The 24489-nt window shown below is 40.9% G+C and overlaps 1 protein-coding gene across 1 annotated transcript; it reads left to right on the plus strand.

Annotated features, from left to right (window-relative positions):
* The first annotated feature begins 3034 nt into the window (after positions 1–3034).
* tmed9 (transmembrane p24 trafficking protein 9) lies at positions 3035–13139 on the plus strand. The gene is made up of 5 exons (XM_061892184.1): positions 3035–3219; positions 3513–3613; positions 8171–8296; positions 8386–8532; positions 12108–13139. The coding sequence occupies exons 1-5, from the start codon at positions 3072–3074 to the stop codon at positions 12255–12257; spliced, it is 672 nt and encodes a 223-aa protein (XP_061748168.1). The 5' UTR covers positions 3035–3071; the 3' UTR covers positions 12258–13139.
* Positions 13140–24489: the final 11350 nt, after the last annotated feature.

A 24489-nucleotide genomic window follows, 5' to 3' on the forward strand; every position in this document is an offset into this window, starting at 1 on the left:
TTCAAAACCTACGAAGTTTTGTTTTTCAATTTTGTTTTCTTTTTAAATTAAATTAAATAAACTAGTCCTTTTTTTACCTTTAAAAATAAGTATTTTTTGTTAAAACATTTTTTACACTCTATTCCACGGGTGTCAAACTCTGGCCCGCGGGCCAAATTTGGCCTGCCGTGTAATTTAATTTGGCCCTTGAAGCAATATCAAATTAACGTTAGTTCTGGCCCACCGATATTAAACAGCTGCATTCACCGCTAATACTTATACTTGCCAACCCTCCCGATTTTCCCAGGAGACTCCCGAAGTTCAGTGCCCCTCTCGAGTATCTCCCGAGGAAACCATTCTCCCGAATTTCAACCGATTTCCACCCGGACAACAATATTGGGGGCGTGCCTTAAAGGCCCTGCCTTAAAGCGTTCTCTACAACCTGTCGTCACGTCCGCTTTTACTCCATACAGACAGCGTGCCGGCCTAATCACAAAATATATGCGGCTTTTAAACACACACATGAGTGAATGAAAGGCATACTTGGTCAACAACCATACAGGTCACACTAAGGGTGGCCGTATAAACAACTTTAACACTGTTACAAATATGCGCCACACTGTGGACCCACACCACACAAGAATGACAAACACATTTCGGGAGAACATCCCCACCGTAACACAACATAAACAAAATACCCAGAACCCCTTGCAGTATTAACTCTTCTAAGACGCTACAATATACACCCTCCGCAACCACCACTATTAAGATTTTGCACTGTTAAGTAATATAAGTGTTGCTTTTTTCATATTTAGTGTTAAAGCAAATTGGCTAAGCAAACTGAGCAATAATTAACGTATTTATTTAAATACAGTATGTATTTATTTCTCTTGCTACTTCAAGACTTGAATGCTTGATTCATTCATTATTGTTATTTTATTTTTAAATTTATTTTTAACCTGTGAAAAAAGTTTATTTTGATATTTACCTGAAAAGGACAGCAAATAGGTGTTCTGCTGACCTCAACTGCGGATGTTGTGGATAGGTGGAAGGAATTCTTCGAAGACCTCCTCAATCCCACCAACACGTCTTCCTATGAGGAAGCAGTGCCTGGGGAATCTGTGGTGGACTCTCCTATTTCTGGGGCTGAGGTCGCTGAGGTAGTTAAAAAGCTCCTCGGCGGCAAGGCCCTGGGGGTGGACGAGATCCGCCCGGAGTTCCTTGAGGCTCTGGATGCTGTGGGGCTGTCTTGGTTGACAAGACTTTGCAGCATCGCGTGGACATCGGGGGCGGTACCTCTGGATTGGCAGACCGGGGTGGTGGTTCCTCTCTTTAAGAAGGGGGACCGGAGGATGTGTTCCAAGTATCGTGGGATCACACTCCTCAGCCTTCCCGGTAAGGTTTATTCAGGTGTACTGGAGAGGAGGCTTCGCCGGATAGTCGAACCTCGGATTCAGGAGGAACAGTGTGGTTTTCGTCCTGGTCGTGGAACTGTGGACCAGCTCTATACTCTCGGCAGGGTTCTTGAGGGTGCATGGGAGTTTGCCCAACCAGTCTACATGTGCTTTGTGGACTTGGAGAAGGCATTCGACCGTGTCCCTCGGGAAGTCCTGTGGGGAGTGCTCAGAGAGTATGGGGTATCGGACTGTCTTATTGTGGCGGTCCGCTCCCTGTACGATCAGTGCCAGAGCTTGGTCCGCATTGCCGGCAGTAAGTCGAACACGTTTCCAGTGAGGGTTGGACTCCGCCAAGGCTGTCCTTTGTCACCGATTCTGTTCATAACTTTTATGGACAGAATTTCTAGGCGCAGTCAAGGCGTTGAGGGGTTCCGGTTTGGTGACCGCAGGATTAGGTCTCTGCTTTTTGCAGATGATGTGGTCCTGATGGCTTCATCTGACCGGGATCTTCAGCTCTTACTGGATCGGTTTGCAGCCGAGTGTGAAGCGACCGGAATGAGAATCAGCACCTCCAAGTCCGAGTCCATGGTTCTCGCCCGGAAAAGGGTGGAATGCCATCTCCGGGTTGGGGAGGAGACACTGCTCCAAGTGGAGGAGTTCAAGTACCTAGGAGTCTTGTTCACGAGTGAGGGAAGAGTGGATCGTGAGATCGACAGGCAGATCGGGGCGGCGTCTTCAGTAATGTGGACGTTGTACCGATCCGTTGTGGTGAAGAAGGAGCTGAGCCGGGAGGCAAAGCTCTCAATTTACCGGTCGATCTACGTTCCCATCCTCACCTATGGTCATGAGCTTTGGGTCGTGACCGCAAGGATAAGATCACGGGTACAAGCGGCCGAAATGAGTTTCCTCCGCTGGGTGGCGGGTCTCTCCCTTAGAGATAGGGTGAGAAGCTCTGTCATCCGGGAGGAACTCAAAGTAAAGCCGCTGCTCCTTCACATCGAGAGGAGCCAGATGAGGTGGTTCGGGCATCTGGTCAGGATGCCACCCGAACGCCTCTCTTGGGAGGTATTTAGGGCACGTCCAACCGGTAGGAGGCCACGGGGAAGACCCAGGACACGTTGGGAAGACTATGTGTCCCGGTTGGCCTGGGAACGCCTCGGGATCCCCCGGGAAGAGCTAGACGAAGTGGCTGGGGAGAGGGAAGTCTGGGTTTCCCTGCTTAGGTTGTTGCCCCCGCGACCCGACCTCGGATAAGCGGAAGAAGATGGATGGATGGATGGATGGAAAGCAAATAAAAAATAGGCATTTAATTTTTATTTCAATTTTATTTGATACGCCATTTAAATTTTTTTACTATTATTATTATTTGAAACTCGAGTTTGCATGTCACTATAAAGTTATGTAAGCCTTGCTTGTTCAATATTCAATGCAAAACTTTTTTCGGTCCCTATTAAAAGGTTAATTTGTTTAACCTTGGCCCACCGGTTTGTTCAGTTTTAAATGTTGGCCCACCCCGTATTTGAGTTTGACACCCCTGCTCTATTCAGTCACTTTATTGATATTAGATGAAAATATAAACAGTTTTAAAATCGAGGCATTATCTTGCGCTTCGCTGATTGGTCAGTGTCGGTCCGTGGGGTTACGTGGCGCTGCGGCGTCCGCGCAGGCGCGGTAACGCTCTCTCCTGGCAATAAGATGGCGACTGTCAGAATGTATTCTGCTCTGTTGTCGTTTTTACTTTTCAACGTCTTCTGCAGCCTCGTCTCCGCCTTGTACTTCCACATCGGGGAGACGGAAAAGAAATGTTTCATAGAAGAAATCCCAGATGAGACGATGATCATCGGTAACGAAGCGAGCTGCCATGCTAACGCTAACGGCTAGCTGACCAACTTTTAGCTAACATGGCAACACTGAAGCTAATCATTTATATCAAAGTTGCAGCAACTGTGGATACGTCTTATTTATTGTATTTGGCTGAATTATGCATTACTTTACTGTATTTCTATTTGGTTCTTTGCAATAGTTAATCATAACGTCAAATATGACTTATTCACCTGGAGGCACTTTATTTCAGTGTTTGTGGCTGCAATAAAATGGCCAACTGAATTATAGCAGGATTTGTGTTTTGTTTCACAGGAAACTATCGGACTCAGCTGTACGACAAACAGAAAGAGGAATATCTCCCGGCTACGCAGGGTCTAGGCATGTTTGTGGAGGTCAAAGACCCTGACGAAAAGGTACATCAGTTCTCATCAAGACATTAATGGCCTACTCTCCCGTCCAAAGGCAAAACCCAGTAACTCAATTTGGGTCAAAACTGAGCTGATAATAATTTTGGAGTTCCTAGGTGATATGCTTTACATTAGTGTATGCGGTATTGTAATTTGTTCCGTAAGTAAGCTGTTACGCGCATGGCAGGACCTAGCAACTACCACATAACCGCGTAGATACAACAGAAAAACCTAGTATCTCAAGGGACCAATCGGAGCTTCTTTGTCAGTCGCCTTATTGTCTTTAATGAGACATTTGCACGAATGGGGGCCGACGGTCAACCTGATTATGTGATATTATGGCACGAGGGGATATTTGGAAGATTGGCCCAGGACGTTGGAAGCACCTTCATTAAATGTATTGTTTTTGATTATTCCCCTTGCATACTCTTTTGGGCAGATAACTGTGGAGGTCAAAATAAAAACTGGACGCTGTACACGGCTCTTGCCCAATGTGCAAACGCAGAATGGGGCCCACCCGAGATTGTGATAAAATATCTGGAGAAAGGGCACACGTTCATGAGAGCAGATTCAATCCATGGCTCAATCGGCAAGAAAATGAAAGCTCAAGAAAACATCTATACGTTTGATGACTTTGTAAATCTTTGTAAGACCGCATCAAGATAGATTGGTTTTCCTTTGTTTTCTAAAAATTAGCTAGAAGTGAGTTACTAGGTTTTGCCTTTCGACGGGAGAACTGTATTGCCCTTTAGTCTGGGCCGATAATGAGGGCGACTGTGTTGACCAGTTTGACGCGTGTAAGGGATAGAATGTCCAGTACTGTAGAACTGTGATTGGATATGAGAATCCGTTTATTTTTAAGCTAACAAATAAAATCAAATGCATCCTATACAACAAAAGTATGCTGACCTTGGCATACAGCATTGTCACAAAAACTCACGTCAGTCACGGCTTCACACGACACGTTCCTTGACACGCGTCAAACTGGTCAACACAGTCGCCCTCGGTATCGGCCCAGAGGCAAGGGCAATACAATAAGTCGAAAACTGTTTGTCTTCCAATCGCCATCCCGTGCTCACACCTGGACCCTATTTAAGGAGGTTACCAGGGTAACCACACCATAGCAACCGTCCCATCCCTGTCAACACTTACTGGTTCTTAACAGGAAGTGGGTGGAGCAATTTGCCGAAAAGGAAATTCAACATGGTCTGAGGCAAGCATCAATTAGAGAAAATACAATAAAAACAATATATACAAATAAGGACATTTGGCTCCAACACCTACTGAAATGAGATTTTCTTATTTAAACGGGGATAGCAGGTCCATTCTATGTGTCATACTTGATCATTTCGCGATATTGCCGTATTTTTGCTGAAAGGATTTAGTAGAGAACATCCACGATAAAGTTCGCAACTTTCGGTGTTAAGAGAAAAGCCCTGCCTCTACTGGAAGTCGCAGACGATGACGTCACAAGTGTGGGGGCTCCTCACATATTCACATTGATTTTAATGGGAGCCTCCAACAAAAAGTGCTATTCAGACCGAGAAAACGACAATTTCCCCATTAATTTGAGCGAGGATGAAAGATTCGTGTTTGAGGATATTGATAGCGACAGACTAGAGAAAAAAAAAACGCAATTGCATTGGGACGGAATCTGATGTTTTTAGACACATTTACTAGGATAATTCTGGGAAATCCCTTATCTTTCTATTGTGTTAGTAGTGTTTTAGTGAGTTTAATATTACCTGATAGTCTGAGGGGTGTGTCCACGGGTGTCCTGACGCCAATTTCAGGGGAGTCGACGGCAGCTATGGACGGCACAAGCTGAGCTTTTCTCCGGTAAGAAGCGACTTTTTAACCACAATTTTCTCACCGAAACCTGCTGGTTGACATTCCGTCTTGATTCATGTACGCGCTCTGATCCATAGTAAAGTTTCACCTCCAGGAATTTTAAACAAAGAATCACCGTGTGTTTGTGTGGCTAAAGGCTAAAGCTTCCCAAATCCATCTTTCTACTGTGACTTCTCCAATATTAATTGAACAAATTGCAAAAGATTCAGCAACACAGATGTCCAAAATACTGTGTAATTATGCGGTTAAAGCAGACGACTTTTAGCTGTGTGTGTGCGCACCGCTCATACTTCCTAATCACCCGTGACGTCTTGCGTACACGTCATAATTACACAACGTTTTCAAGACGAAACTCCCGGGAAATTTAAAATTGCAATTTAGTCAACTAAAAAGGCCGTATTGGCATGTGTTGCAATGTTAATATTTCATCATTGATATATAAACTATCAGACTGCATGGTGGGTACTAGTGGGTTTCAGTAGGCCTTAAAGGCCTACTGAAATGAGATTTTCTTATTTAAACGGGGATAGCAGGTCCATTCTATGTGTCATACTTGATAATTTCGCGATATTGCCATATTTTCGCTGAAAGGATTTAGTAGAGAACATCAACGATAAAGTTCGCAACTTTTGGTCGCTAATAGAAAAGCCCTGCCTTTACCGAAAGTATGTGCGCGTGACGTCACGAGATGCAGGGCTCCACATATATTCACATTGTTTATAATGGGAGCACCAGCAGTAAGAGCAATTCGGACCGAGAAAGCAACAATTTCCCCATTAATTTGAGCGAGGATGAAAGATTCGTGAATTAGGATATTGATAGTGAAGGAATAAAAAAAAGCGGCGGCAGTGTGAGCATTTCAAATGTAATTAGACACATTTACTAGGATAATTCTGGAAGATCCCTTATCTGCTTGTTTTAATAGTGTTTTAGTGAGATTGTAAAGATTGTAAAGATTGTAAAGACATACCTCGAGGTCGGATGGCTGCGGTGAACACGCAGTGTCTCAGAGAGAAGCCGAGGAGCCAAGCTCACAGCTGCCTTTTTTAAAAACTGCTGCAGGACGACAAATAATCCAATGATTTCTCCGGTAACATATATATCACAATTTCCCCATCCAAAAACATGCTGGTTGACGTAGAGAAAACATGTTAGCTTTACCGCTCCGCTTCACAACAAACAAAGAAACATTGGCTGTGTCTCGGTGCTAAATACAGCTGCAATCCACCGCTTTCCAGCAACAGCATTGTTCTTTGTAGTCTCTGTTATTAAATGAACAAATTGCAAAAGATTCAGCAACACAGATGTCCAAAATACTGTATAATTATGCCGTTAAAGCAGACGACTTTTAGCCGCGAGTGGTGCAGCTGCTAATATTTCCTGACAGTCCGTGACGTCACGCATACGCGTCATCATTCCGCGACGTTTTCAACAAGAAACTCGCGGGAAATTTAAAATTGCAATTTAGTAAACTAAAAAGGCCGTATTGGCATGTGTTGCAATGTTAATATTTCATCATTGATGTATAAACTATCAGACTGCGTGGTGGGTAGTAGTGGGTTTCAGTAGGTTTTAAAGGCCTACTGAAAAGAGAATTTCTAATTTAAACGGGGACAGCAGGTCCATTTTATGTGTCATACTTGATCATTTTGCGAGATTGCCATATTTTTGCTGAAAGGATTTAGTAGAGAACATCGACGATAAAGTTCGCAACTTTTGGTCGCTAATAAAAAAGCTTAGCCTTTACCGGAAGTAACAGACGATGTGCGTGTGACGTCACGGGTTGTGGGGCTCCTCACATCCTCACGTTGTTTACAATCATAGCCAGCAGTAGCTAGAGCCATTCGGATCGAGAAAGCGACAATTCCCCCATTAATTTGAGCGAGGATGAAAGATTGGTGGATGAGGATAGTGAGAGTGAAGTACTAGAAAAAAAAATAGAAAAGGCGACGGCAGGCGGCGTTTCAGATGTAATTAAACACATTTACTAGGATAATACTGGAAGATCCCTTATCTGCTTTTTGTTTTAAAAGTGTTTTAGTGAGATTGTAAAGTCATACCTGAAAGTCGGGTGGCTACGGTGAACGCCAGTGTCTCTGAGAGAAGCCGAGGAGCCAAGATCACAGCTGCCTTTTTGAGCTGCAGGAGGAGGTCCCATAATCCTCTGAAGTCTACGGTAAGAGCCGACTTAATATCACAATTTCCCCATCCAAAAACTTGCTGGTTGACGTAGAGAAACATGTTCGCTTGACCGCTCTGTGTTAAAGCTTCACAACAAACAAAGAAACACCGGCTGTGTTTTGGTGCTAAAGGCAGCTGCAAACCACCGCTTTCCACCAACAGTATTCTTCTTTATAGTCTCCATTATTAATTGAACAAATTGCAAAAGATTCAGCAACACAGACGTCCAAATTACTGTGTAATTATGCGATGAAAAGAGACGACTTTTATCCGTGTGTGGTGCTGGGCTAATATGTCCGCTACAACCCGAGACGTCACAAACACGCGTCATCATACGCGACGTTTTCAACAAGAAACTCCGCGGGATATTTAAAATTGCAATTTAGTAAACTAAAAAGGCCGTATTGGCATGTGTTGCAATGTTAATATTTCATCATTGATATATAAACTATCAGACTGTGTGGTCGGTAGTAGTGGGTTTCAGTAGGACTTTAAAGGTGCAGGATTGACTAACATGTGTGCTGGCTGCAGGTGATTCTGTCTCGACAGTACGGCTCCGAGGGAAGGTTCACCTTCACGTCTCACACACCCGGGGAACATCAGATCTGCCTTCACTCCAACTCCTCTAAGTTCTCCCTCTTTGCTGGAGGCATGCTGGTAAGGACTGCGCCCGATGTTTTTTTATCTTTTACACTTGAATGCCGCCGCAACATCCTGATGAGTGTTTTCCTGGCGCTGCACTGCAGAGGGTTCACCTGGACATTCAAGTCGGCGAGCACGCCAACAACTACGCTGAGATCGCCGCCAAAGACAAACTGACCGAGCTGCAGCTGAGAGTGAGACAGCTGGTGGAGCAAGTGGACCAGATCCAGAAGGAGCAGAACTACCAAAGAGTAAGCGGGTTGTACCATTTTGATGTGTCACGGGGGTCTCGGCGGGATAGTGCAACATTATACAGTGTTGGCGCTAGAAATCTACGTCGATCTACGTTCCCATCCTCACCTATGGTTATGAGCTTTGGGTCATGACCGAAAGGACAAGATCACGGGTACAAGCGCCCGAAATGAGTTTCCTCCGCGGTGTGGCGGGGCTCTCCCTTAGAGATAGGGTGAGAAGCTCTGTAATTCGGGAGGAGCTCAAATTAAAGCCGCTGCTCCTCCACATCGAGAGGAGTCGGATGAGGTGGTTCGGGCATCTGGTCTGGATGCCACCCAAACGTCTCCCTAGAGAGGTGTTTCGGGCACGTCCGACTGGTAGGAGGCCACGGGGAAGACCCGAGACAGGTTGGGAAGACTATGTCTCCCGGCTGGCCTGGGAACGCCTCGGGATCCCCCGGGAGGAGCTAGACGAAGTGGCTGGGGTGAGTGAAGTCTGGGCTTCCCTGCTTAGGCTGCTGCCCCCGCGACCCGACCTCAGATAAGTGGAAGAAGATGGATGAATGGGAAAAAATCGAATTTGAATACGTTGCGCTATTCATAATCGATTCTCTTTTTTTTTTTTTTTTTTTTAAATCTATTTTTTTTTTTTTTTTTTTTTTAATCAATCCAACAAACCACTACACAGCAATACCATAACAATGCAATCCAATTCCAAAACCAAACCTGACCCAGCAACACTCAGAACTGCAATAAACAGAGCAATTGAGAGGAGACACAAACACGACACAGAACAAACCAAAAGTGGTGAAACAAAAATGAATATTATCAACAACAGTATCAATATTTGTTATAATTTCAGCATAGCAGTGATTAAAAATCCCTCATTGATATTATCATTAGACATTTGTAAAAAAAAAAAGAACAATAGTGTCACAGTGGCTTACACTTGCATCGCATCTCATAAGCTTGACAACACACTGTGTCCAATATTTTCACAAAGATAAAATAAGTCGTATTTTTGGTTCGTTTAATAGTTAAAACAAATTTATATTATTGCAATCAGTTGATAAAAAATTGTCCTTTACAATTATAAAAGCTTTTTTTTTTTTTGGATCTACTACTTTGCTTGGATGTCAGCAGACTGGGGTAGATCCTGCTGAAATCCTATGTATTGAATGAATAGAGAATCCTTTTGAATCGGAAAAATAACGTTTTTGAATCGAGAATCGCATTGAATCGAAAAAGTCGATTTATTATCGAATCGTGACCCCAAGAATCGATATTGAATCGAATCGTGGGACACCCAAAGTTTCGCAGTCCTAATATATATATATATATATATATATATATATATATATATATATATATATATATATATATATATAAAAGGGCTGGGGGATATACGATATACAGTATATCGCTGGTTTGTCTCTGTGCGATATAGAAAATGACTATCGTAATATTCGAGTAGACGTTTTCACACAGCTGCGGGCATTACACTCTTTCCTGTGTCTACTCACAGACAAGCAGGCACACTTTCATACGTCACTGTCATGTCATACGTATACGCCCTCGCCCAGTGGAGAGGTCGCGGCGTGGCTAACGTTAGCTGTGATGCTAGCGGTTTGTTGCGGAGAAAGAAGGCGCGAATCACGTAAAAAATGAAGGAAGAACTATTTCCCAAGAAAAACAGCACGGGGTCCATCGTCTGGCGGTGGTTCGGCTTCAAGCGGGAATATGTTGAATAGACAACTTTAATTTTTCAAGTGTGGGGCACAAGCGTTGCTACCAAAAGTAGCATTACTGCTAATATGTAGCATCATTTGAAAAGTCACCTGCTAATAACTTTAATAAATACAGTTTTGGTAAATTGACTTAGTTGTGCATGAAAGTTTAAAAGTAGCATATATGAACAAGAATGTTTTAATGTAGACACATAGAATCATCATACTGCTGTGATTAGATGTATCAAGTGTTCATTCAAGGCTAAGGCAAAATATCGTAATATATATCGTATATCGCAATATGGCCTAAAAATATCGCGGTATTAAAAAAAGGCAATATTGCCCAGCCCTAATATATATATATATATATATATATATATATATATATATATATATATATATATATATATATATATATCTATCTATCTATCTATCTATCTATCTCTCTCCACATACACACTATAAACTGAATAGTCCTGAGTTCAATCCAGGGCTCGGGATCTTTCTGTGTGGAGTTGGCATGTTCTCTCCGTGACTGCGTGGGTTCCCTCTGGGTATTCTGCTTCCTCCCACCTCCAAAGCTATGCACCTGGGGATAGGTTGATTGGCAACACTAAATGGTCCCTAGTGTGTGAATGTGAGTGTTGTCTGTCTATCTGTGTTGGCCCTGCGATGCGGTGGCGACTTGTCCAAGGTCTACAATGCCTTCTGCTGGGATGCAGCTGAGATAGGTTCCAGCACCCCCCGCAACCCCAAAAGGGACAAATGGTAAAAATGGATTGATGGATGGGCTAGAAAGAACAGACTAAAAAAATAAATAAATAAAAAGTTGTTGTTTTTTCTACTCGGGACTACCTGTGGCCCGGATTTTGCACGCTGGCGGGCCGTAGTTTAGGCACCCCTGGCTTAGTGCATTAAAAAAAAAAAAGTGTTCTCTTCTTACATATGGATTGTGAATGACAGGCAAAATTCCATCCAAAAATCATTTTAAACTTGACAAGTCAATGGCGTTTTATAATCGTGTTTTTATCACCTTTGTCTTTTAGTAAAGGTTAAACTGTTTTTATCTTTTAACCTTTTTGAACAAGTCGTGCATGCTTTTATTTCAAGTCGCCTGGACTACTGCAGTGCACTTTATGCTGGCATTAGCCAAAAAGATCTCTCCCGGTTGCAGTTAGTCCAGAACGCGGCAGCACGACTTTTAACAGGGGCCAGGAAACGCCAGCATATAACCCCAATTCTTCAGAGTTTGCACTGGCTCCCTGTTCATTTTACAATTGATTTTAAAACATTGCTGTTTGTTTTTAAATCTTTACATGGACTGGCACCTCAGTATATTTACACTCCTGCGCGCGCTCTGAGGTCCGAGAGCCAGTTGCAGCTCGTGGTGCCCAAGACCAGACTTAAAACCAGGGTACACAGGGCCTTCTCTGTGGTCGGCCCTAAGCCCTGGAACACTGTGCTCTTCCATGTTCTAACTGCTTAAGTCTTGTCTTAAGACCCACTTTTATTCTTTGGCTTTTAACATTACGTGAGTTGTGTGGTCCTCTGTTGTCCTCTGTGTTTTTTATACACTTTGATTTCTATTTTACTGTTTTAATTGATTTTACCCTTTAAAATTGTTTTTAATCATATTGTTTTTTATATTGGTTTTATATTTATTTTTTTATTTCTTTATTCAGTCATTGGTGGAGCATAATATTGTTTTTTAATATTGTTTTTAACCTGGCTGTGCAGCACTTTGGAAACGTTCTTGTTGTTTAAATGTGCTACATAAATAAAGTGGATTGGATTGGATTGAAAAAGTGCAGTTCCCCTTTAATTCAAGTGAAGAAATAATCAACACTGCTGTCTTTTCTCCTTTAGTACCGCGAGGAGCGCTTTCGTCAGACCAGTGAGAGCACCAACCAGCGCGTCCTCTGGTGGTCCATCGTCCAGACCCTCATTCTGGTGGCCATCGGCATCTGGCAGATGAAACACCTAAAGAGCTTCTTCGAGGCCAAGAAGCTAGTCTAAATCTTTCACTGCGTGTAGATTTATGTATGTATGTATGTATGTATGTATGCATGTGTGAATGTATGCATGTGTGAATGTGTGAATGTGGGTATGTATACATACATGCATGCATGTGTGTTTGTATGCGTATCTATGTTTGCGTGTGTATGTATGTATGTATGTATGTGTACATGTGTTTGTATGTATGAATGTATATTTGTATTTACCCTATGAAGTGATTGAGTAGAGCGCCGTGGCAGCACATGACTTGCAGAGAAGTTACTGGAACCTTGCCGAGACGATGACAGACAAGTGGTCAGGCGAACTATTTATTGACGGCTTTCGCTCTGAAGTCGAGCCGAAACGTCGTCGCCACACGTTCCGTTGTTTTTATACACCCCATATTTGCTCTCTGTGACGACGCGCCTGCAGTCCGCCATCTGCTTCGATGACCGCTTGTCGCAAATTGTCGTCTTAGTGACGCACGCGTCGCCCCGTGGGATTTCTTTTAAAAAAAGACGGCAACATGGTTTTAGCCTGTGAAGATCACGAGAGATTATCTTACCGAGTGCACGTGGACTTGTTTTAAACGACTCTTTAACAATCTATGCAGTGTTTACGTTCATCAGTGTGTAGAAGGGGGGGTCACGTTTCTGTTACTTGTGTCCCACTTAAGAAAATGTACAATTTTGAATGACGGGCTTGAAAATATTTTTCCAAAAACTGCACTCGCATCAACATCTGTCCCATTTGTTTGTGTCCACAGTTCGCTTTATACTTCCATTGAAAATTAAAAACCTGTTTTTAACAATATTTTGCTTTCACTGAACTACAATTTGAGAATAAATCTGACTGTAAAACAACTGAAATAATGTTCTAATAAAGTTTACAAGATTTCACAAAGTTTTTTATGTCCTGTTTGGTACATTTGAAAACACTGGATCAGCGCTTCTCAAACGTTTTTCACCAAGTGCCACCTCAGAAAACACCATGATGACCAACATTAAAACACAGTAGTGTACTCATTAAAAACAAGGCAGAGGTTTAATTTAAAGGGTATAATCATACACTAACATTACACACAGTTTGAACAGTAACATTTAATATAGCATTTGATATAGGAAAGTAAAACACTACTTTCTTCAAGCGGCGTACCTCAGTTTGAAGATCACTTCCTCTTTGGTCTGTAGGACAAAGTCCACTATCCAAAAAACAATTTGAAATGTGGACCCGTCAGACAACAGAACACTGTTCCACTTTGCATCAGTCCATCTTAGATGAGCTCGGCCCCAGGGAGGCTGGCGCTGTTCTGGGTGTTGTTGATAAATGGCTTTGACTTTGCATAGTAGAGTTTTAACTTGCACTTACAGATGTAGCGACCAACTGTAGTTACTTATACTTCCATTTAAGATAAAAAACATTTTTAACAATGTTTTGCTTTCACTGAGCTACAATTTGAGAATAAATCTGACTGTAAAACAACTGCAATAATGTTCTGATAAAAGTTACAAGATTTCACTAAGTTTTTTGTCCTGTTTGAAAACACTAGATCAGCACTTTTCAAACGTTTTTCACCAAGTGCCACCCCACCTCAGAAGACACCATAACGACCTCAGCACCGCAGCCCTGTCTCTTCATTGGTATCTCATCCAGTGTTTCCTAACGGACTCTGGTGTTGCAGAGACCCAGCAGCTGAAAGTCTCCCGGGAGGCAGATCCAGAAGTTCACAACATGCCGATATTAGTTATTACTATTTTTTTTTTGCGTACATTTGCATTTTATTTGAAAATGTTTACTTCTATTGCTGATTATTGTGATCTAGTGTTTAACTTTACTTTTTGTTGCTGTGCAGAATAATCAAGGAGGAGGACTTGGACAACAAATGACCAAAAAGAAATGACACAAAACACTTATATACCAGTTTGGATGATCATTTAAAAACAAATTTGTGGAGGGGGGGCGTGGCCTGCGAGCCTGCCGCGGAATGGGGCGTGCCAGGACCGGCCTCGAAGACAGCGACAAGTGAGTAGATGGCCCAGGTGGGCCTTGTTGTCTAATCACCTGTCGCCTTTATTAGCAGCAGCCGGAACGAGACACGTGGTTGGCGTTGGAGTGGGAGCCAGAGAGAGACTGAGAGACACGGACTCATAAAAAGACATTTTGCTGGAAAGCAAAAGCCTTGTGTGATAGCAAAATTACTTGTACTCGTTTTAATTGATGATGTTCTTTGAACGGCTCGCCAAAAGTTGTTTATTGGGCTCAAGAATGTGACACTTAGCATGAGATGTATTATCTGATTAGGCTCTGTCTCCTGTGTCTTAGATGTAACATGTGGACTATAGTTGACGTGGGCACGTGTGTTCCTCTTCCTGACTCCCAACAGAGCTAAATTGGTTCCCTTTCCTGAGTGACCCCACCCCCTCTGGGCAAACGACACCCTCTCCCCTTCACAGGACTTTGGGTATTCCTTCCACTGGTGTACTGTATGTAAATGAGCATGGAGGGTGGGACTTCTGAGAATGTATAATTGTCATGTCAAACTCTTAAGGAGTTAGAACAAGCTGGAACGAACGCATGTGTCGTTCTGGTTTGGTCTCACTTTGCAAAGCTTGTTATTATTTGTTTGTTACTTTAATAAATCATTTTAAAGCTATTTCTCACTAAAGGATCGTCTTTAAGAAATTTCCACGACACTTGCAGGATTTATGAAAATAAAACAGTGTTGTACCCGGAAATCCGGGCTCTCGTGGCAGTGTGTGGTGGTCTGAGGAACCCACTAGAGGACAATCTCCACAAAATTTGTTTTACAACAGATACAAATGTATAAACTCATGCACTGAAACTGTAGTTGTTGTGATTAATTTCCTCTCCCTTCATTGCAAATAATTATATGATAATAATAATATTATGCTATCCCAATATTTACTACGGGGGGTGTTCCCACATATGTGATCCTCTCCAAGGTTTCTCATAGTCATCATGGTCGACGTCCCACAGGGGTGAGTTTTTCCTTGCCCTTATGTGGGCCCTACCGAGGATGTCGTTGTGGTTTGTGCATCCCTTTGAGGCACTTGTGATTTAGGGCTATATAAATAAACATTGATTGATTGATTGATTGACTATTACAGGCTATAATAAAACCAAATAGATAGATGAATAAATAATACTTCATTGATTTCTTCAGGAGAGTTCTCTCAGGAAAATTAGAATTCCAGCAGCAGTGTACAGAATTGATATCGAATTTAAAAAGTAAAAAATGGGTGTATCGATGGAAACAAAATAGAAAATGATTACAATAAGAATAAAAATAAAAATAAACAATGAGAATAAAAATATAACAGTACAATAAGAATATAGCAAGAGAAACTAGGCAGTAGTGACCATGTCATGAAAAATTATTGCACTTTTATTGTTCTGCATCCCCTGTCATCCTAGTTTCCCCCCTCCCCCCAGAGAGGAGTGTTACATCTAATGGCGCGTGGGACAAAGGAGTTGACAAATTGACAAGATTAGAAAATTACCGTTACATCGACTGTGAATCACATCTAAATAAAGTAAGATCGTGTGGTGTTGCTGTATAGATAGACTGAGAGGTACATGTTCCACTTCAACAAGCATGAAAATAAATCCATCATTAACTAATAATTAGGAAAAACAGCTTTCCAACGCTGGTCAACACGTGACACATCTCCATGACAACCGTCTCCCATGAGCGGTCGTCTCTAACCGCAGGAAAATCAGACGGTGCCGGTAGCTATTAAAATAAATAAGGTGAAAACATAATGTAAAGGACCAAGAGAACACAAAATGATTCGACATTCTTCTCTTAAGTTAGCCATTTTTTAATCTTTTTTTATTTCTTTATTTTGTTGTTTTAATTATAATTTTTTATGTATTTTGTTTAAGTATTATTATTATTATTTTATCATTTATTTTATTTTATATTATTTATTTTTTTGGCCATTTTTTTAACCTTGTGCGACTGAGCCGCTGCTGGAGGACTCTCGCTAGGACCCACACTTTGTCGACCGCATAGTATGTGTCCTTCGAAGGATGCAGACCCTAAAATGGGACACAGCTAATATTTCTGTGCTGACATAAAATGTGCCCCCCTACCCCGCTATTTTCTTTAATTGATATCCTAACATCATGTGTTTTATTCTGTAGATACTTAGCATCATCAACAACAAAACTTGTGAAGTTGGACTCATGTTAATAATCGCATAAAAAGTATACATAATATTTAGTAGACTGACCATACATCCTCTTTTCCCCGGACATGTTCTCTTTTGCGGGACTGTCCGGGGTGTCCGGGCGGGGTTTCTTAAATACCTCAAATGTCCGGAATTATGAGCCAAGGTTGCGTATATTTTCAATGTACGGAAAGGGTTAAGAGGGGTTTAATACAAAACAAATTGTGAAGGTTGTTGGATTTGGTTGTCTTTTAATTTCCTAGTCAGATATTAGGACAGCTAAAGTGTGAGGCTTTCCATAGACCTTGAATTTGGAATGTAGGAATGAAGCCATAACAATCTGTTATCTCAACTGTCCGAGGGAGGGGGGAGTGTGAGGAAGGAGGGAGAAACTGCCATTTTTAGTTTAGATCAATTTGGGCCGTGCATTGAACTGTTGTATCTAGATTGATCTCCCAAAGCGTTTTGGATATAAAATATCGAAATGAGCAACCTCTGTCTCTGATTGATTTAAAACCAGCTTATGCGTCATAAAAAAACCAGGGGGGCGTTGACCGAAGGAAGAACAGGTCCGAACGCAAAAAGGTGTGCGCAGGCAGCAACATTCATGAGGGAGGGGCAGGAACAGAGAGTGTGAGAGAAAGAGGCAGTGGATGACTGTCAATCAAGGCATTATTTTTGAACAGCTATACAGGTCACACTGAGGGTGGCCGTATAGACAACTTTAAGACTGTTACAAATATGCGCCACACTGTGAACCCACACTAAACAAGAATGACAAACACATTTTGGAAGTACATCCGCGCCGTAACACAACAGAACAAATACCCAGAACCCCTTGCAACACTGACTCTTCTGGGATACTACAATACACACCCCCTGCTACCACCAACCCCCCACCTCAACCCTGATTACATCACATGAAATATTACACTATGAAAAATATTTTGGGTGGAATATTTGGCATATTTTGTGTGATTGCCTTAAAAAAACATAGTTTTGTTTGACAAAAAAGGGCGGAAAAGAAAAAAACAAAAAACAACATAAAAAAAACTAAAACATTTTGAAATGAGGAATAGATCTGAAGTTGATGTAGACTCCAGAGATTTAAGCGTTAAATATAAAATGTATGTATGCCCTGGCACACCATTATCATCATTTCATGACCCAAGCAAAATACTTTTTACACTCTTATACCGAAATAGATACACCTACAACTTTTTAAATAAAAACATAGAAAAAAACTACCAGCAGCAGTAAAGTTTAGATCCATGAAGGAAAGAAGAAAGTGAATGAATGTTTATAACTGAATAAATTTACATATGCATATTATTTATTTTAATGAATTAATTAACGTTTATCACAACCTTTTTCCAAAACACAGTACATAATGTGAGATATTACAGGACAATGCATACGTTTATCATTTGTTTTCAAAACGCTTACAAAAAAGTGGGACCCCAAAAATTTACTGTGGGACCCCATTTTTAGGACTTGATGGGGTCCTATGGACCCCATTTGGAAAATTCCTAGCGCCAACACTGCTGTCAACAGAGGGGAAAAAATGCTCTATTTAAATAAATATATTATCTATAAAGCAAGTTGATTGATTGAAACTTGTATTAGTAGATTGCACAGTAGAGTACGTATTCCATACAATTGACCACTAAATGGTAACACCCGAATAAGTTTTTCAACTTGTTTAAGTCGGGGTCCACGTTAATCGATTCATGGTAAATGTTTTTAGCATTACACTAACACCTTTGTTCAGCAAGAGTCTATTGTCGTTTTAAAAAACATGTCATTAAATAGTTGTTCAACTTTTGTTTCAGAAATAAAAATAGAAAAAATTGCCCAAAATTATTTTTTTGAATTGCATTTGAGAATTCGAGATCGAATAAAGGGAGGTACACAACAATAATTACCTCAATTTTAATTTTATGTATTATACGATACCTAAAATAAGTAAATAAAAAACGATAAAACACACCAAACAAATGTTTTTTTAAATGTACAAACACCAGAAAATATATGTAAATAATGTAAATAATTCACTGTATATACTCTGATGATTAACCTGTGTGATGACTGTATTATGCTGATAGTATATATTTGTACCATGAATTGATTTACGTCAGGGGTGTCAAACATACGGCCCGTGGGCCGGATGAGGCCCGCGAACCGGTTTCATCCGGCCCGCGGGATGAGTTTGCTCGGTATAAAAATTAGTTGAAATTTTTTAATGAAAAAAACAGCTGTTCTAAATGTGTCCACTAGATGTCGCAATAGCAATTATTTGTATCTTTGCAGATGATGCTCCATATGTAAAAAAAACCAAACACACATATTAGTACATCAGTCGAGGAAAATGAGCAAATTACATAAATAACATCCTGTAAATTGATTTTGATAACATTTTTGAATCATGATGAGTTTGAAAATTAACACCAATGTGTTGACTGATGAACATTATCACATAATTTATTCAGAAAGTATAAATAACAACAAATAAAAATAGGATAATATAAACCGCAACATGTAAATGAAAAAAACAAAACAACAATATTATGATTCGTACATTTTCAGATTGTGCTCGTTTTATTTTAAAACAAAGAATACAGTCTGAAGTTGTCTTTATTTTTAAGTTATCGTGCCGTGATTTTACCAGTCGGGCCCTCTTGGGAGTAGATTTTTCTCCGTGTGGCCCCCGATCTAAACTGAGTTTGACACCCCTGATTTACGTGGACCCCGACTTAAACAAGTTGAAAAACTTCTTCGGGTGTTACCATTTATGTACTGAACTGTGCAATCTACTAATAAAAGTGTCAATCAATCACTCAATCAATGTCAAAATAAAAGCAGGGATGATTACTGACTTTGACTAAAATGTCTTTGGGGTACTACACATAAATTATTTTTAGATAATGCACAAGGAGGGCTGACACCTACGGAAATCTCTACGCACATATCAACAGAAACTGGAAAACAGACCAGAATGGACGTCTTTTCATATGCCAACACTGTAACCGGAAGTAGCAATTTTAAAGCCTGGACCGTGCTGGCCTGTAGAAACGGTACTATAAATCCAATCTTTTTTTTTTGCCTCCACCTTTTTTTGTATGTGTATAGAGATATCTATAGATGTATTCTATGATCGTTGCGCCATGTCTAAAATAATTCATTTGTGGGGGCATCAAATACATTTTAGCCGGTTGCAAGGGTACCGTAGTATCCTGCTTTTACTTTGAAAATAAAAACTTCCGCTGTCGGAATAAATAAAACATCCCTTTTGGTCTGTTTTCGTTTCATTTTACTAAGGATCTAAATTTTTGTTATAGAAATAGAATTAAAATCGGCCCGTTTTAGGCGTTGTTATTGCTCTTCAAAACCCAAGACGTTTTGTTTTTAAATTTTCAAATCCCTCATTGACATTATCATTAGATATTTATAAAAAATTTAAAAAAAGAACAATAGTGTCACAGTGGCTTACATTTGCATCGCATCTCATAAGCTTGACAACACACTGTGTCCAATATTTTCCCAAAGATAAAAAAAGTCATATGTTTGGTTCGTTTAATAGTTAAAACAAATTTACATTATTGCAATCAGTTGATAAAACATTGTCCTTTACAATTATAAAGCTTTTTTTTTTAAATCTACCACTCTGCTAGCATGTCAGCAGACTGGGGTAGATCCTGCTGAAATCCTATGTATTGAATGAATACAGAATCGTTTTGAATCGGAAAAATATCGTTTTTTAATCGAAAATCGTGTTGAATCGGAAAAATCGATATATAATCAAATCGCGACCCCAAGAATCGATATTGAATCGAATCGTGGGACACCCAAAAATTCGCAGCCCTAATATATATATATATATATATATATATATATATATATATATATATCCATAGATATATATATATATATATATATATATATATACATCCATAGATATATATATATATATATATATATATATCCATAGATATATAGATATATATATATTGTATATATATATATATATATATATATATATATATATGTATATATATATATATATATATATATCTATATATATATATATAATATATATATATATCAATCAATCAATCAATCAATGTTTACTTATATAGCCCTAAATCACTAGTGTCTCAAAGGGCTGCACAAACCACCACGACATCCTCGGTAGGCCCACATAAGGGCAAGGAAAACTCACACCCAGTGGGACATCGGTGACAATAATGACCCAGTGGGACGTCGGTGACAATAATGACTATGAGAACCTTAGAGAGGAGGAAAGCAATGGATGTCGAGCGGGTCTAACATGATACTGTGAAAGTTCAATCCACAATGGATCCAACACAGTCGCGAGAGTCCAGTCCAAAGCGGATCCAACACAGCAGCGAGAGTCCCGTTCACAGCGGAGCCAGCAGGAAACCATCCCAAGCGGAGGCGGATCAGCAGCGCAGAGATGTCCCCAGCCGATACACAGGCAAGCAGTACATGGCCACCGGATCGGACCGGACCCCCTCCACAGGGTAGAGTGGGACATAGAAGAAAAAGAAAAGAAACAGCAGATCAACTGGTCTAAAAAGGGAGTCTATTTAAAGGCTAGAGTATACAAATGAGTTTTAAGGTGAGACTTAAATGCTTCTACTGAGGTGGCATCTCGAACTGTTACCGGGAGGGCATTCCAGAGTACTGGAGCCCGAACGGAAAACGCTCTATAGCCCGCAGACTTTTTTTGGGCTTTGGGAATCACTAACAAGCCGGAGTCCTTTGAACGCAGATTTCTTGCCGGGACATATGGTACAATACAATCGGCAAGATAGGATGGAGCTAGACCGTGTAGTATTTTATACGTAAGTAGTAAAACCTGTAATCTTTTAATGCTAGACATGGGGAGACCCGAAAATAATACGTTACAGTAGTCGAGGCGAGACGTAACAAACGCATGGATAATGATCTCAGCGTCTTTAGTGGACAGAATGGAGCGAATTTTAGCGATATTACGGAGATGAAAGAAGGCCGTTTTAGTAACGCTTTTAATGTGTGCCTCAAAGGAGAGAGTTGGGTCGAAGATAATACCCAGATTCTTTACCGTGTCGCCTTGTTTAATTGTTTGGTTGTCAAATGTTAGAGTTGTATTATTAAATAGAGTTCGGTGTCTAGCAGGACCGATAATCAGCATTTCTGTTTTTTTGGCGTTGAGTTGCAAAAAGTTAGCGGACATCCATTGTTTAATTTCATTAAGACACGCCTCCAGCTGACTACAATCCGGCGTGTTGGTCAGCTTTAGGGGCATGTAGAGTTGGGTGTCATCAGCATAACAGTGAAAGCTAACACCGTATTTGCGTATGATGTCACCTAGCGGCAGCATGTAGATGCTGAAGAGTGCAGGGCCAAGGACCGAACCCTGGGGAACTCCACACGTTACCTTAACATATATATATATATATATATATATATATATATATATATATATATATATATATATATATATAAATATATATTCTACTTTAGTTACTTTGAATTTACAACCCCCTGGCGCTGTTTTATTTTGTACTGTTTTTGTACTGTTTTTGTACTTACTTTGATTATTGTTTCTCGTCTGTTTGTAAATGTTAAAATTTATAAATAAAAGTTTAAAAAAAAGAAAAAGTTTTTCAACTCGTTTAAATCGGGGTCCACGTTAATCTATTCATGGTTCAAGTATCATTGGCAAATTTTCACTTAGTACCGGCCTCGTCGTGCTGTGGGGCAAAAAAGTTCTCCCACTTAAAATGATGACAGAGGTCTGTAATTTTCATCATAGGTACACTTCAACTGTGAGAGACAGAATGTGAAGAAAAAAAATCCAGGAATTCACATTGTAAGAATTTTTAAGAATTTATTTGTAAATTATGGTGGAAAATAAGTATTTGGTCAACCATTCAAAGCTCTCACTGATGGAAGGAGGTTTTGGCTCAAAAACTCACGATACATGGCCCCATTTATTCTTTCCTTAACACGGATCAATTGTCCTGTCCCCTTAGCAGAAAAACTGCCCCAAAGCATGATGTTTCCACCCCCATGTTTCACAGTAGGTTTAGTGTTCTTGGGATGCAACTCAGTCTTCTTCTTCCTACAAACACGACGAGTTGAGTTCATACCCAAAAGTTCTATTTTGGTTTCATCTGACCACGTGACATTCTTCCAACCCTCTGCTGTATCACCCATGTGCTCTCTGGCAAACTTCAGACGGGCCTGGACATACACTGGCTTAAGCAGGTGGACACATCTGGCACTGCAGGATTTGATTCCCTGTCGGCGTAGTGTGTTACTGATGGTAACCTTTGTTACTTTGGTCCCACCTCTCTGCAGGTCATTCACCAGGTCCCCCCGTGTGGTTCTGGGATTTTTGCTCACCGTTCTCATGATCATTTTGACCCCACGGGAGCCCCAGATTGAGGGAGATTATCAGTGGTCTTGTATGTCTTCCATTTTCTGAAAATTGCTCCCACAGTAGATTTTTTCACACCAAGCTGCTTGCCTATTGTAGATTCGCTCTTCCCAGTCTGGTGCAGGTCTACAATTATTTTCCTGGTGTCATTCGACAGCTCTTTGGTCTTGGCCATAGTGGAATTTTGAGTCTGACTGTTTGAGGCTGTGGACAGGTGTAGGTACATCATAGGTACACTTCAACTGTGAGAGACAGAATGTGAAAAAAAAATCCAGGTATTCACATCGTAGGAATTTTAAAGAATTTATTTGTAAATTATGGTGGAAAATAAGTATCTGGTCAACCATTCAAAGCTCTCACTGATGGAAAGAGGTTTTGGCTCAAAATCTCCCGATACATGGCCCCATTCATTCTTTCCTTAACACGGATCAATCGTCCTGTCCCCTTAGCAGAAAAACAGCCCCAAAGCATGATGTTTCCACCCCCATGCTTCACAGTAGGTCTGGTGTTCTTGGGATGCAACTCAGTATTCGTCTTCCTACAAACACAACAAGTTGAGTTCATACCCAAAAGTTCTATTTTGGTTTCATCTGACCACGTGACATTCTTCTAACCCTCTGCTGTATCATCCATGTGTTCTCTGGCAAACTTCAGACGGGCCTGGACATGCACTGGCTTGAGCAGGTGGACACATCTGGCACTGCAGGATTTGATTCCCTGTCGGCGTAGTGTGTTACTGATGGTAACCTTTGTTACTTTGGTCCCACCTCTCTGCAGGTCATTCACCAGGTCCCCCCGTGTGGTTCTGGGATTTTTGCTCACCGTTCTCATGATCATTTTGACCCCACGGGAGCCCCAGATCGAGGGAGATTATCAGTGGTCTTGTATGTCTTCCATTTTCTGAAAATTGCTTCCACAGTAGATTTTTTCACACCAAGCTGCTCGCCTATTGTAGATTCGCTCTTCCCAGTCTGGTGCAGGTCTACAATTCCTTTCCTGGTGTCCTTCGACAGCTCTTTGGTCTTGGCCATAGTGGAATTTTGAGTCTGACTGTTTGAGGCTGTGGACAGGTGTCTTTTATACAGATAACAAGTAAAAAAAAAAGTGCCATTAATACAGTTAACGAGTGGAGGACAGAAGAGCTTCTTAAAGAAGAAGTTACAGGTCTGTGAGAGCCAGAGATCTTCCTTGTTTGAAGTGACCAAATACTTATTTTTCACCATAATTTACAAATAAATTCTTTAAAATTCCTAAAATGTGAATTCCTGGAATTTTTTTCACATTCTGTCTCTCACAGTTGAAGTGTACCTGTGATGAAAGTTACAGACCTCTGTCATCATTTTAAGTGGGAGAACTTGCACAATCGGTGGCTGACTAAATACTTTTTTGCCCCACTGTATGTGTTCTCTTTTTGGGATTTCACTATATGGTCAGCCTAATATTTACAATCATTGACCCCACAAGGGAATAAGCGGTAGAAAATGGATGGATGGATGGATGGATGGATTGGCATCGCTAATAACGCGCAGAGTGCTGCCGCTGTCTGAACGAGCCACAAAGCTCCGCCCCCATGCGCGCTCCCGCGATACGGATACAAATATTTCAGGAAGAGAGA

The sequence above is a fragment of the Nerophis ophidion genome, linkage group LG29 (genome assembly GCF_033978795.1).
Source record: "Nerophis ophidion isolate RoL-2023_Sa linkage group LG29, RoL_Noph_v1.0, whole genome shotgun sequence".
Classification (NCBI taxonomy): domain Eukaryota; kingdom Metazoa; phylum Chordata; class Actinopteri; order Syngnathiformes; family Syngnathidae; genus Nerophis; species Nerophis ophidion.

Bases quoted from the DNA above. Each gene is read 5' to 3' on its own strand.
- tmed9 (XM_061892184.1), top strand. From the start codon at position 3,072: ATGGCGACTGTCAGAATGTATTCTGCTCTGTTGTCGTTTTTACTTTTC. The intron at 8,297-8,385 runs GTAAGGACTGCG...GCTGCACTGCAG, and splicing joins TCTTTGCTGGAGGCATGCTG to AGGGTTCACCTGGACATTCA. The intron at 8,533-12,107 runs GTAAGCGGGTTG...TTTCTCCTTTAG, and splicing joins AGGAGCAGAACTACCAAAGA to TACCGCGAGGAGCGCTTTCG.